This window comes from Erinaceus europaeus, chromosome 7 (assembly GCF_950295315.1).
Source record: "Erinaceus europaeus chromosome 7, mEriEur2.1, whole genome shotgun sequence".
Taxonomy (NCBI): Eukaryota; Metazoa; Chordata; class Mammalia; order Eulipotyphla; family Erinaceidae; genus Erinaceus; species Erinaceus europaeus.
This window is the reverse complement of record NC_080168.1, coordinates 81022687-81037645: the sequence shown is the minus strand read 5'-3', so window position 1 is coordinate 81037645 and position 14959 is coordinate 81022687. Positions and strand designations below refer to the sequence as shown.

Genomic DNA, 14959 nt, shown 5'->3' with positions numbered 1-14959 from the left:
GAAATTGAGAGGGAAGGGGGTGATAGAGAGGGAAAGAGGCAGAAAGGTACCTGTAGCACTGCTTCACCACTTGTAAAGCTTTCCCCCCGCAGGTGGGGGCCAGGGACTCGAACCTGGGTCCTTGAGCACTGTAACATGTGCACTCAACCAGGTGCGCCACCACCTGGACCCCTCTTCCTGCCTTTCTAATAAAAAAATCCCTTTTCTTTTTTAAAAAAGAAAATGTACGCACATTAATTAAAAACATCTTACGGGGGGGGGGGGCACAGTATATATATTACCATGTGCAAGAACCCAGGTTTGAGCCTCTGTTCCCCAAGCGGTGAAGCAGGTGTCTATTTTCAAAAAAAAAAAGGAAAAAAGTGACCACCAGGAGTGGTGGATTCATAGTGCATTGAGCCCCAGCGATAATCCTAGTGGTAATGAAAAAAAAAAAATTAAAAAAGTTGTTGATAAAATTGCTATCACTGATGCCTTCAGTGACTCATTTTTTTTTTTTTTTGCCAATGAGGTGTGTGTATGTTAATCTGATATTCAATTGATCTGATTCACTAAGATCCAAATTAATCACAGCAATGATTCAAAACAACCAATTTGTTAAAAACTTGTTTTAAATTGCAAACAACCTTTATAAAAAAAAAATCAACCTACATCTGTTACTTTTTGTAGTGGCAAAAACTAGTATGTGTGCCTGATAAAATTGTTTATTATTGAGTGAATGTCCTAGTAGGTGGGCTTGTTTATAATTTTTTTCTTGTCTTTAAATTTCTGATATATATTGAATGATACATTTCACTACAGTAAATAATGCACTTCATGAAAATGCTTTTAACATTATTATTATTATTTTTTCTTTTCCTCCTTCAGGGTTATTGCTGGGCTCGGTGCCTGCACCATGAATCCACCGCTCCTGGAGGCCATTTTCCCCCCCTTTTGTTGCCCTTGTTGTAGCTTTGTTGTGGTTATTATTATTGCCCTTGGCACAATTCGTTGTTGGATAGGACAGAGAGAAATGGAGAGAGGAGGGGAAGACAGAAAAGGGGAGAGAAAGATAGACACCTGCAGAACCTGCTTCACCGCCTGTGAAGTGACTCCCCTGCAGGTGGGGAGCCGGGGGCTCGAACCGGGATCCTTACGCCAGTCCCTGCGCTTTGCGCCACATGTGCTTAACCCACTGCGCCACCGCCCGACCCCCTGCTTTTAACATTATTAAAGAGAATAACTTGAAGATGTGTAACATACCTTTCAAGGCAGCTGGGACAGATTTTGGAGTAGTGAAAATATACTCTTGGGAGAGAGGACCTTCCCCAGCTTCATTACAAGCTTGAATACAGAACTTATAGGATGTTGATTCATTAAGTCTTTGTACTTTGTATGTATGACATGGTCCTCTGTACAAGGATACAAACCTAAAATGAAAATAACTCATTATAAATACACTTTGGCTACTGTATGAAAACAAAGTACAGTTGGGCCATTAATTAGGAATATGAAGTCACTGCAATGAAATTATTAGAAACAAAGTCACTCCTATGTAATGGATTATGTTGTGCCATTCCAAATTCTGTGCTATTATTTTTGATAAACATAAAAGTGGGACACCTGCAGCCATTGCTCTGCCACTCATGAAACTTTCCCTCTGCAGATGGGGTGCTGACCTTGAATGCAGAACATTGTGCATAGTAATGTATGTGCTACCACCTGGTCCCTCCAAATTGTGCCTTTTTAAAAAAATATATCTTTATTTATTTATTGGATAGAGACAGCCAGAAATTGAGAGGGAAGGGGGTGATAGGGAGAGAGACAGAGAGACACCTGCAGCCCTGCTTTACCACTGAATTTTGTATTCATACTATTTCTTCTTAGGTTTTGGGTATAGCTTTATTTCTGATTGTTGTCTTGTGTATACATTTAAAAATATCATGCATGGGTGGGGAAACAGCATAATGGTTATGCAAAAGCCTTTCAAGCCTGAGGTCCCAGGTTCAACCCCCAGCCTCCCCCCACCATAAGCCAGAAATGAGCTGTGTTCTGGTCTAAAATAATAAAGATAAATAAAAAATTAAAAAATATCATTTATAAGGAAAATTATGATATTCTAATTAGTCATAAGCGCACTCTTATCAACTATACATGACCCAGAGCTATGAGATTAAATTTCAGTTTTAATCTCCCATCTTTATCTGTGACTTGAACATTCCCCAATCTATGTCTGTCTACTGTGGTGCTGGAGCCTTGCACATTAGATTTCACTGCTTTTGGGCAAGTTTTTTTTTTTTTTTTATCTTAGCTAGGAAGAAAGGGAGGGACAGATCCCACAGTGGTAGAACATGGGCTGTGTGCATATCAAGACATGCTCCCTATTGGATGAGCTATCTTCTGCTTCTGTTTCTGACTGACGTAACATTAGTGGGGAATGCTTGTATAGCTCTAATAATCTGAAAAACTATACTCAGATTGAAGAATGAATTATTTTATATTAACATTTAATTAATACTTCCAAGAAACAAGGCTTATCTAAATGTTAGGAGAAATACTAGTGGTCAAAACACTGCAGAAAACAGCTGAAAAATGACAAAACCTGTGGTTAAGGAACAGCTGCATTAGCAGCCTGATACTATGCCAAAGCAACTGTAAAATCAAAGAGAGGGCAGAGGAGACAGCATAGTAATTATGAAATGAGACTCTCATGCAATGAGATTCTCATGCCTGAGATTCCCAAGTCTCAGGTTCAATCCCTTGCACCACCATAAAACCAGAGCTGAGTAAAACAAAAAGGTGGTATGGTTGGGGAGATATTTCAGTGGATAAAGTGCACAAAGTCCAGAGTTTAGTCCCTGGCATTGCATGTGCCAGAATGATGCTGATTCTCTCATGAATACATGCATAATTTTAAATAAAAATATCAATGGGTAAAATGATAAAGATACTAAATTTAGCAGTAGTGTTTTTTTTTTTTTTTTAATGAACTGGTTGGTGCCTTGCTGTGTATCAACAACCCCATACCTCTTTTCATTCAGACAGAGAATGAGACACCATGACATTCCACGTGGTGTTGGGATTTAAATATGGGCCACATACATGGAAAAGTATCTGCTGAGCTATACCTTGACACTAAATAATAATTGTTATAAACAAGTAAAATAACTTTGGGTTGGCAAAATAGCTCACTTGACTAGTGGTACTTTGTCATGTGCATAGCCCAGTCCCCAAAGCACTGAAGGCAACTTCACTCCTATGATCTGTCATTCTCTCTGCCTTTCTGTCTCTAGTTAAAAATAAATCAGCTTTAATTTCATTTTTTTACAAAGGCCACTAATTATTTCTGATAGAGTACTATGCATATGCAACATGAAATAGTCTTCTACTGAACATCTAAGATGCAAACTCATCAAAGTAATCTCGGGGGAAAAAGTGTCATTGAATCCATGATACAAAAATTGTTTCAACAATTTAAATACTGAAGTGTGAAAGTTATGAAAACCTAAACATTTGTTTATATGAGATATGTCATACAGCACTAGAATGATACTTAAACAATTTGCATTATAGAATATTTTAATATAAGACTTAGTGTGTAGTATATGGCATGAATATGAGGAAAAAGTGAAAGGTGGCAGCATAGATAAAAATTGAGTATCTGGGGGTTGGGCGGTAGTGCAGCGGGTTAAGCAGACGTGTGGCGCAAAGGGCAAAGATCCCGGTTTGAGCACCCCCCCCTCCCCCCGGCTCCCCACTGGCGGGGGAGTCGCTTCACAGGAGGTGAAGCAGGTCTGCATGAAGTCTTCTTCCCCTCCCATCTCCATTTCTCTCTGTCCTATCCAACAACGATGACAGTAATAACAACAATAATAAAAAAAACAAGAGCAACAAAAGGGAAAAACAAAATTAAAAAAATTGAGTATCAAGGTCAATTGCATAATCAAGTTGAGATCTGACATGAGGAACAGAATTGTCTATATCCTTGTAGTGTACAGAGGATGCCTTAAGCCAATTTAGCATTTATTGTTCTTTATCTTTTTTTTTTTTAGTTAAGATCATATTAGCATGAAGACAGCAAATGGGTTACACAGCTAAAAGACAAAACAACCCACTTTATTGTTTTCTTGGCATTCCACTTTTAAGTTCTGAAAAAAGCACACCAAAATATTTATGGGAACTGTTTCTGAAAGTTCATCTTCCTTATGGGGGGGATGGCTAATGGATAGTACAGTTGTTGACACACGGGTACAATTTTTCATTTCATTGTGATAGGTGCCTGCAAAACACTCTCACCATAGGTCCTTATCCACCATCAGACAACAGGATCATGTCTATTGTTTATAAAAATTTATATGCTTAAATTTCAGAGACTATATAAAGCAGTTAAAAAACAAAAAAGCACCTACCTTCCATTCTTATCCTCCATTTGAAGGTGATACTGAATAGAATCTGTTAATGTTTTGGGGGTCCCTTCTCCCCATTTCAGCTTAAGGTTCTGGTGGCTGAAGGCAACACATTCCAGTCGAGGTGGATCAGGAGGGAAGGGCTTGGTTTTCAATTTTATCATGTGACTGAAAGGACCAGCTCCAAGGCTATTCAAGGCTTGAATTCGCACTCTAAGTGAAAATAAAGTTTAGTTTATGATTACTCTATTAAAAGTATTTCTCTGCTCTAGGCAAAAATGAACAGTCTTTAGTTTGTACCTGTATGTTGTATCTGGCTGCAAATTGTCTATAACACAGCTTGTAACCTTGCCTACTGTCAAAGGTTGTTTCTCCCCAAAGTCTATGCTGTAGGCAAGGATTTCTGATCCATGGTCACAAGGCTTTCCCCAGCTTATGGCAAGGCATGTAGAAGGTGAGTAGTGGGGATTTTCAATATCGTCATCACTTATTTCTTGAAGACAAGTTACAATAGCAGGAGCTGATGGTGGAGTCACACAGGCTACCACTTCACTGAAGGGACCTGCACCCACAATACTTAGAGCCTACAAATGAGTAAAGACAGGTCCATGAAAAATGCTCATAAAATAGAAAACACTGGAAGTGTAAGGGATAAGACATTAAATAACTTTACCTGAACTCTGCAATAATAGGTAGTTGCTGGTGAAAGTCCTTTTAATTCACAACTAAGACCAGGCCCACAGTAACATATCTGCATACTTCCTTCAACTCCACCCCACTCCAACCGGTATTCAGTAACATCAGTTCCATTACTCAAAGGAACCTTTGAGTGAAGAAAAGTATAGTTCATAAGGTTTGACATTAAGTAACTTTGGGAAAAAATGCTCATTAAAAAGAATGAAATTGTTTTGTTTCTAAATTAATTATTATTATTACTGCCACTACGGTTATTGCTGGGAGCTCCTTTCTATATCTGCAGACCTGCTTCACCACTCACGAAGCATTCCCCTGAAGGGGAGTGGGGGCTCGAACCCAGGTCTTTATGCTTGGTGATATGTGTGCTTAACTGTGTGCACCACCATTTGGCCCTCGCTTTTGAATTTCTTTGAAATATTTAAGCATAATTCAAACTGTTCAATTTTATATTTTCATTCATTAATACCATTTGAACATAAGATTGGTCAGAAAATAGGTTTTGAATTAGAAGTAAAAATAACTAAGAGCCATTTATTTTACAGTAATTATAGATCAAAATAATTAAGTAATATGAAATGTTAAATCATGCAAGAACATTTTCTTTGTTAAATTTCAAAGGAAATTGAAAATGTACTTATCATTACTGATTATCACTATACAAAATACATACACTGGTGATAAGGAGAGAAATACTATTATACAAATTCCTATAAATGTTTGTTCTGTGCCTGAACATTAAACTCACCAGTAGTATCTCAGTATTCAAACAAAGTCTTTGATGAAATACAAAGCATTTCATGAACATGAATTCAGGAGCAAAATGTGTGTTATCTTTACTCTTAAGCTCTGCTAATTAGTTCAGGAAGTAAATGTGAGTCAATGGAAATTATAGTACCTCCCAATTCACTTGTGCACAAGTTGCAGATCTACATGTCACTTGAGGGGACTTGCATTGATCCGGTGGCCCAGGAGCAGTAGTGATATCACATTTTTCTGAAAATGGTCCAAACTAGAAGAACAAATATAACTAGTATTTTCATCTTTCACCCACTGACTTCAGAGTTCTTTAGACCTGCACACAAATAACTAAGTGCATCTTTCAAGACTAATTGGTCGAGATACAACTCCAGTAGCATTTGTGGAAAGAATCATGGAAAAATGAAAGTGTGAATTAAGTTTTCATTTACTGTACTTTCTTCTTGAGCCCGTCAATATTCTTTTATGAACTTACTTACATTATTTTTAGTATGGCACCAGCAAATACATGGAGCCCATGTCCAATTTTTTAAAAAAATTTACAAACTGGAGAGAAGTGAGGAAAATAAAGATAGACATACTAAACTACAGCTCCATCAAGGGAGTCAGTCCCCTTTCATGCTGCCCAATAGTGCTCCAATGTGTGCTATGGGTTGACCAAGGGCCTCATGCATGGTAAGTTGCACAGCTGTACCTACTGAGCTACCCCCGGCCACCCCATGAATGGTGTCCCTAAGGGCAGGGCACTAGGGAGTTAGATAGGTAAAATATAACAAAAGAAATTAGTACCACCAGAAAAGACAACTGAAGTGGCAAAAACTGTGAGGCTTGATTCTATCATAGATTACAGAGTACACTTTCTTCACTTATTCCTGCTTACTCCTGTAGGTTAATTAAAAAGTCTGCAATCTGAAGTCATATAATTGCAGTGATGTTTCATTAGCCTGTCACTACCATTTTTAAAAATATGATTAAGACAACAATGTCTTCTTACCCCCATTCTGTTAGCTGCCCTCAGTCTGAAGCTATAAGTCTTTCCAGGAAGAAGGTTGTTCACTGTACATTCAACTTCAGAACCTTGGTAAACTTCTCTGGGTTCATCTTTTTCTATAGGAGACATTTCCACACCATAGCAGGAAATGTGTGATCCACCATCAACCAGAGGGGGTCCTAAAGATGGAAAAGACTTAAGCAGTTTGACAAGAGGTATGAGTACTAACTTAATGCTAATTTATCAGAAAAATGGAAATTACCCCATCGTAACTGTATTTCTCTTGCTTTGGGTCTACCCTGTAATCTGGGAGGAAGGCAAGGGCCAGGAGGCACAGCTGGAGTCTGCACAAGCAAAGATTCAGATACCTGCCAAAGTAAAAGCAAAAATGCCCTTGATATAATTATATCGCTTTTTTTCAAAAGAAAATAACACAAAATCTGTACCAATAAATTGAGGTTATACTTGGATTTTCCAGAGAAAACCTTCTATTTTTATATAAACAAAAACAAAGAAAAACCCCAACTCATGTGCTATGAGACTACTACATACAAAATAAATTACTGGGGCAATGGTGGGGAGGTAGTGGTGTCAGGAACAAATTCCTTCTTCTTTCTACCCAATACAACTCATGTATAACTCATGTATATATGTAATGCCCTGCTTAAGTGGATTCACAAATCTCTTCTGTGGAGGGATATTCGAACGTTCTGTAAATATTGTCTTATTTATTTTATTTTCCCTTTTGTTGTCCTTGTTTTTCATTGTTATTGTAGTTGTTATTATTGATGTTGTCATTGTTAGATAGGAGAGAGAAGGGGGAGAGACAGACAGACATCTGCAGACCTGCTTCACTGCTTGTGAAGCGACTCCCCTGCATGTGGGGAGCGGGGGGGGGGGGGGTAGGGGGGGGGGGCCTCAAACTGGGATCCTTTCGCCAGTCCTTGCACTTTGTGCCACATGCGCTTAACCTGCTGCACTACTGCCCAACTCCCAGATTGTCTTATTTTAATGAGGTTTAAACAATTCTGCCTATCTTACCATATACTGTATTTTAAAACTTAAAACAGTTTAAAACAAAACAAAACATCACTTTTTCCTTTCCATCTAAAAATAATTTGAAGGTAAACTTTTCCAGGCACTCAACTCTGCTTTTAATTTCTACGTAAGTTAAAAAAAAAAAATCCAGTAGTTTTACATTAAAAGGCACTTAAGACAATAAACCAGAACTGAGCAGTGCTGATAAAAAGAAAAAAAAAAAAAGCACTTAAGAAAAGACACAAACTTAAGTGTCACATTCCTTTATCTTCACTCTGTTGAGTTTTACACTTAACATTCTTTCCAATAATAAAATGTTTGGTCATCACTGTATCCAAAAAGGTATCTTACCAAAGAATGTTCTATCGGGCTGGGGAGATAGAAAAACAGTTATGCAAAAAAGAAAACTTTCATGCTTGAGGTTCCCAGGTCTAATCCATAGCACTATCATACGCCAGAGCTGATCAGTGTTCTGGTTAGTCTCTATCTTTTCCTCTTTTTTTTTTTTTAAAGACATGTTTCACTGCTTGTGAAACGACTCCCCTGCAGGTGGGGAGCCAGTGACTTGAACCAGGATACTTGGGCTTTGGGCCACCTGCACTTAACCCATTGCACTACTGCCCGGCTCCCTCTTTTCCTCTTTATCTTTTATTTGAAATAATTCCTGTGATGATTTTTTAAAAAATATTTTATCAATTGGGGAAAAGAGTATTACAACACTGTTTTAGAAAGAAAGGATTTTTTGGGTGGGGTTGCTATATTTTTTATTTTTTTCTCTTCCTTTCTCTTTCCCTGTTTTCTGTTAGATAAAAATGAGGCAACTGGGAGTTGGGCAGTAGCGCAGCAGGTTAAGCGCATGTGGCAAAGCACAAGGACCAGCATAGGGATCCTGGTTCGAGCCCCCAGCTCCCCGACCTGCGGGGGAGTCGCTTCACAGGCGGTGAAGCAAGTCTGCAGGTATCTGTCTTTTTCTTCCCCTCCTCTCTCCATTTCTCTGTCCTATCTAACAACAACAATAACTACAACAACAATGAAAAAAAGGGCAACAAAAGGGAAAATAAATAAATTAAAAAATTAGAAAAAAATGAAGCAATTGAATTAAGTTTGTTAGGCAGGCTTGCATTCAGTTTCACAATACTTGCACCTTAAACAAAAATCAAAATTTTAAAAGTACACCCACTGCATTAAATTCCATTTGACAAGGCATAATTATTATGAATGCTCTAAGAAAGTATTATTTAAATTCATTAAAAAAAAATCAGAGTGGGAGTAAATAGCAGAGTAGTTATGCAAAGAGTCCTCATGCCTGCGTCTCCAAAGTTTTAGGTTCAATAAGCAAGAGTTAAGCAGTGCTCTGGTAAAAAAATACATAAATCATACTTGGGCTGGGGGTAAAGGCTGTGTCAAAACAAACAAAAAAACCATGTTTGAAGCTCCTAGGTTCCAGGTTCAATTCCTAGAATCACCATAAGCTAGAGCTTGGGTGGAAAAAAAATCATCAGTCCTATCAGAAAACAGAGCTCTCCAGAATATCAATTGCCAACTTTTGTGAAACAAAAAAAATCATAAATTTGTGTTCAAATAGTAAATGTATTTTATTTATCCTGAATATATCATTAATGGAGTAATGAATCAGTTTACAATTATTTCATATTCTATTTCAAGCAGGTTTTTTGAATGTTATTCTAAAATTAATCCACAAAAACAATACAGAACTTTTTGAAGTATTTGTTTTTCCAAAGCTAAATATCAACCAGATATCACATTTGATATTTTTTCTGATTAAAAAAAACCCAACTTTTATGTACTTCAGGATACACTTTAGTATTTGTTATGACATCTGGTGGTCTCATTTTATTTGATGAAACTTAAAATAATCTGCATATAAAAATTATTTACCGCACTCTGTCCTCCATCACTGATGCAGTAAACCCGCAAGCGATAGAAAGAGCCTGGATTTAGTTTATCACAAAGATGTTCCCTAGTAGAGCCACTGTATATCATATCCCATTTATTTCCTGTAAAGTGAAGAAATTACATTTAGTTAGTTATAAGGTAATGGTTAACATTTTGGTATCATAGACATGGCTGGTATCCTAGCTTCACTAAATAAATATTTTTATGATTTGTCAGAAACAATTTAAGCTTGCTGGGTTTCCTGGAAATAATCTAATTTTCTATCTGTGCAGGTTCCTAGACAAATTTGCATAGCTTTGTTGATGTGAAATATCTAACTCTGAAAGGACTTTGGTCTAAATTGATAATTTGCTTTTTAATTAAGTGTTTAAAATGTGTTTGCTGGTTCAGTAATAACATTATAAAATATAAAGAGGAGACAAAACCAATAACACAGGAAGTTTAGTGTTAAACCAAAGACATCTTATTTGTCTGTAGGAAGTATTACTTCATATACGTATGGATTATCCAAAGTAAAAGACTCTGGGGTAAGGGGAGGGTTCAGGTCCTAGAACGTAAGATGGCAGAGGAGCACCCAGAGGGGGCTGAACTGTTATGTGGAAAACTGAGATATGTTACACATGTACAAACTACTGTATTTTACTGTTGAATGTAAGCCAAATTAATTCCCCCAATAAAGAAAAAAATAATACAGGACCTAAAAAAAAAGTATGAATTATTATTAAATTCGTGATTTAAGAATATAACTCACAGAATATAAGTTGAGTTTTCAAAATTTTTTTCTCTGGCATATCTGGGTATAAATCTAACTGAATAACTTAAGACTATTTATTTAGCCTCTAGGGTTATTGCTAGGGCCCAGTGCCAGCACTATGAATCCACAGCTCCCAGCTGCCTCCCCCTACCCCCGCTTTTGTTCCTTCTATTTTATAGGATAGGACAGAGAGAAACTGAGAGGGTGGGCCAGGTGTTGGCACAACAGGTTGAGTGAACATGTTACAATGTGCAAGGACCTGGGTTTGAGCTCCTGGTCCCAATCTGCAGGGGGAAAGAAAGCTTTGTGAGTGGTAAAGCAGGGCTGCAGATGTCTCTCTCCCTCTTTATCTCTACCTACCCTCTCAATTTCTGGCTGTCTCTATCCAATAAAAAAAAAAATTAAAAAAGAGAGAAACTGAGAGGGAGATAAAGAGGACTAGAAAGAGACTGAAATCTTCAGACCTGCTTCACTGCTTATGAAATATCCCTGCTGCAGGTGAGGACTGGGGGGCTCGAACCAGGGTCCCTGACCATAGTACTTATGTGAGCTTAACTGGGTGCGCTACTGCCTGGCCCCCCAGAAGACTTTTAACTAGTCTAGGAATACTGGAACTGAGCAATGTCAATGAAAATAAAAGTAGTTCAATATAAATGAATATAGTCTTACATCTGAATGACTACTTCTGGGTGTATAATTTAAAGTAGGTCAGAAGAGGCAAAAGATTAAGAGAAAAGACAAGACATATCAAATGTAAAGTCAGAAACAGTCTAGTTGTGCTTACCATTAGGACCATCTGCCATCTCCACTACATATTTATTGATGGCTGCCCCTCCATTATCTTTTGGTGGGTCTATCCAAAGAAGCAAAAGTGGTGTTAGGCAGAATACATGCAATTGAGAAATAATGAAAATCTTGGTCATGGAGGTGCTTAGTGGTAGAGCCAGGAGATAGGCTCTTAAGGTTCAATTCTTGGAACCACATGAAGAGCAATAAAAACAGAATTTATTGATTAAAAAGGACAGAACTAGTTTATCACTCTGGTACATGTGATGTTGGGGACTGAAGTCAGAACCTCATGATTCTAAGTCCATTACTTTAGCCACTGTGCTACCTGCTGGGCAATCATAAACAGTATTTTAAAATGACAGAAATCCTAACATAATATCCTAGCAAACCTGGGCTTGTTTAAAAAAAGGACCACCAGCAATGCTTTTCATTAATACAAACATCTTATTACTATATTGTTTTTCCATTAACTGGATAGAAGCTCAACAAATAACTTGTTTTAAATGAGGGTGTGCATCCTGCAAGGATGTAGCTCAGCAGTAAATCTGCCCAGTATTTCACTCCCAGCACACACACACACAAAGTAATTAATCATCAGAGCCAGGTTGATATGGATGATTTGTTACAGTTTCAGTAATTTTTTTCAGTTTACATAGGATTACTGCCCCTGTTCACAGTCCTGCAATAGAATCAAGTTCTTTTCTGTCTGAAGTATGAACCTAGTGAGCACAAAGTTTTACACACACACAATGAATGACTCTTACATATTTCTTTGAGCAAACAAATATAGCCCAATATCTTATAATTATTTAAATTATGTATAGAAATGTGTAAATATGCATTAACTTCTTACCCCATGTTATTTTAAAACTGTGTGAATGAATCTTTCCTTTAACTGACGGCTTTACAGGAACTCCTGGCTTATCAGGGCACGTAGTAAATTCTACTATTTCACTTGGATTACTTTTACCTTCTGAATTATAAGCAATAACCTGTGATGAGAACATAAAGACATAAAATAATGCCTGATACCTAGTGATATTAGCTATAAATGAACAGTGATAAAACAGAGTCAATAAAATAACAGTTATCACTGGAAAAAAGCCATAATTTAATTATACTTGATAGGCCAAATATGTTCTACTTTAATTCTTCTGTTACTCAATGTGGGTTTAAAAGATATTCACAAATTCTTTGGATTTCTTTCTTCTAAAGACAAAGGCTACTATGCCTTACCTTTAAATCATAATTAATCGCTCCTACTAAACAAAATGTAGGAGAAATAACTGTAGGTAGATTTCCTACTCAGAAATCCTTATGGTGAAGAGATAAAGCTGGCAACAAATTCTCCAATCTTTAGATGACTGCAGCCCCAGCTAACACCCTGACAGGGCCCTCACAGACGCCCTGAATCATAGCCACACTGCTCCCCTTGGTATTGGATATTTAACTTTTTTTTTTTTTTTTTGCGTCTAGGGTTATTGCTGGGGCTCAGTGCCTGCACTAAGTTCGACCCCTCTGCAGGTGGGGAGCCAGGGATTTGAATTCCCTTATACCAATCTGTGTGCTTTGTGCCATGTGTGCTTAATCTGCTGCGCCACCAACCGGCCCCCTTTAATAATTATTTTTACCTTATCTGCTACTGAACCTATATATCCTCAAGGCCATTATAAATCTGATATGATTTTCTTGTCTCAAAATGCTCCATTCTCTCCTCTCTCCCCATCAGTAAAAAGTACTACCATTCACAAAATTGAAAAATCTAGGAAAGGGGCCAGGCAGTAGCACACTGGGTAAAGTGCACATAGTACAAAGCTCAAGGATCCTGGTTTGATTGCCTGCTCTCCCACCTGCGGGGTGTGTGTGTGTCACTTCCCAAGTGGTGAAACAGGTCTGCAGGTGTCTGTCTTTATCTCCCCCTTCTCTCTCAATTTCATTCTGTCCTATCCAATAAAATGGAAAAAATGGCCTCCAGGAGCAATGAATTTGTACTGCTGGCACTGAGCCCCAGTGATAACCCTGAAGGAAAAACAAAACAAAAACAAAAACTAGGAGATACTATTTTCTTCAAACTTACATAATCAAATATATAATAACACTGTCAACTCTGTATCTGCTTTTTCTACTATTCTCTCCACCTGAATGAACACACTTTCTCCACAACCCAATAGTTTCCCCGATACCTGTCCTTAACTTTATTTACTTTTAAAGAGGGACTCTAACAGCTCTCGGCTTAGAACCTTCTTCCGGGGAGTTGGGCGGTAGTGTAGTGGGTTAAGTGCACGTGAAGCAAGGACCCAAGTAAGGATCCCAGTTCGAGCCCTCGGCTTCCTACCTGCAGGGGAGTCACTTCACAGGTGGTGAAGCAGGTCTATAGGGGTTTTTCTCTTCCCCTCTTTCCAATTCTCTCTGTCCTATCTAACTACGACATCAATAACTACAACAACAATAAAAAACAAAAGGGAAAATATAAAAAAATTATTAAAAAAAAAACCACCTTCTTCCAATGGCTTCTCAGGATGCTAAGATTGCTTACCACAACCCTATGTTGAACACTCTTACTATCTCCACCTTAGGGTCTCTTTTTGTATGTTATTTCCTCAGCCTGGAATATTTAAATGCCTTTCCATAAGAGATTTTGTTGACTACCCAGTTATTCTCTACCACCTCACACTATTTTAGTTAACAGACACAGCACATAGCACTAGCTCAGTTCAAATGCATAATGTTTATGTTGATCACTGTTCTTACTGTGTAGAACAATGCTTACCATGGAACAGATGTTCTAATATAGCTACTGGATGGGTTAATTATGATACAACATTATAGGAGACGATCTGAATAAATTCACTACCCCAAGTAAATCATGCAGGCAGTGAGAACTTGGTACAATATAACAGTCCAGTTGTTGAGATCTGCTTAGGTGCCCTCAGTAATCCTTATATATCCAAATGAATATCAAAGATGTTTTCTCATTTTGTTAGTATCAACTTAAACCTAATAGAGGAAATACTTAAAGACCACTCTATGAACTATAAAGCTTTACTACTTATTTTTAAGCTTATATATTTCATAGTTTCCTTTTACTGTAGATGATTTTTTTTCTCCTTGTCACCACTGTAATTGTTGGAGCTTGGTGCCTGCACAACTCCACTGTACCTGGTGGCTATAGATTATCTATCCAAAGGAGAGAGGATATGCCAAGAAAAACTAAGGACTAAACTTGGGTATATTTAGATCAGGATAAAGGAGTAAGGTGGACAAGTAAAATGACAGTATGAAGAATGAAAGAATATAGCTATGTATCATTACATGCCAATCTTTAAATGAATTTCAAGGATAAAAGATTAAGTCGATGGAGTCTGTTTTAACTTTTACTTATGATAAGGACTAAAAAACAATCATGGGGGGGGGGTCGGGCAGTAATGCAGCGGGTTAAGCACACATGGCGCAAAGTGCAAGGACCGGCGGAAAGATCCCAGTTCAAGACCCAGGCTCCCCACCTGCAGGGGAGTGGCTTCGCAGGCGGTGAAGCATGTCTGCAGGTGTCTATCTTTCTCTTTCTCCCTCTCTACATTTCTCTCTGACCCAACCAACAACGACACATCAATAACAATGATAATAACCACAACA

The 14959-nt window shown here is 37.8% G+C and overlaps 1 protein-coding gene across 6 annotated transcripts in view; it reads right to left on the bottom strand.

The window, feature by feature from the left end:
- FNDC3A (fibronectin type III domain containing 3A) overlaps positions 1 to 14959 on the bottom strand; it is a 135760-nt gene that overhangs the window by 8919 nt on the left and 111882 nt on the right. For 5 of the 6 annotated variants that reach the window (XM_060194856.1, XM_060194855.1, XM_060194858.1 and 2 more), the window contains 10 exons: positions 12180 to 12318; positions 11322 to 11390; positions 9766 to 9884; positions 7091 to 7196; positions 6832 to 7007; positions 5977 to 6090; positions 5059 to 5208; positions 4686 to 4969; positions 4389 to 4598; positions 1243 to 1409 (listed from right to left, as the gene is read on the bottom strand). In XM_060194856.1, coding sequence (XP_060050839.1) covers positions 1243 to 1409; positions 4389 to 4598; positions 4686 to 4969; positions 5059 to 5208; positions 5977 to 6090; positions 6832 to 7007; positions 7091 to 7196; positions 9766 to 9884; positions 11322 to 11390; positions 12180 to 12318 — 1534 coding nt within the window. The remainder of the gene's footprint in view (positions 1 to 1242; positions 1410 to 4388; positions 4599 to 4685; positions 4970 to 5058; positions 5209 to 5976; positions 6091 to 6831; positions 7008 to 7090; positions 7197 to 9765; positions 9885 to 11321; positions 11391 to 12179; positions 12319 to 14959) is intronic. The other variant, XM_060194861.1, reaches the window with a different exon arrangement.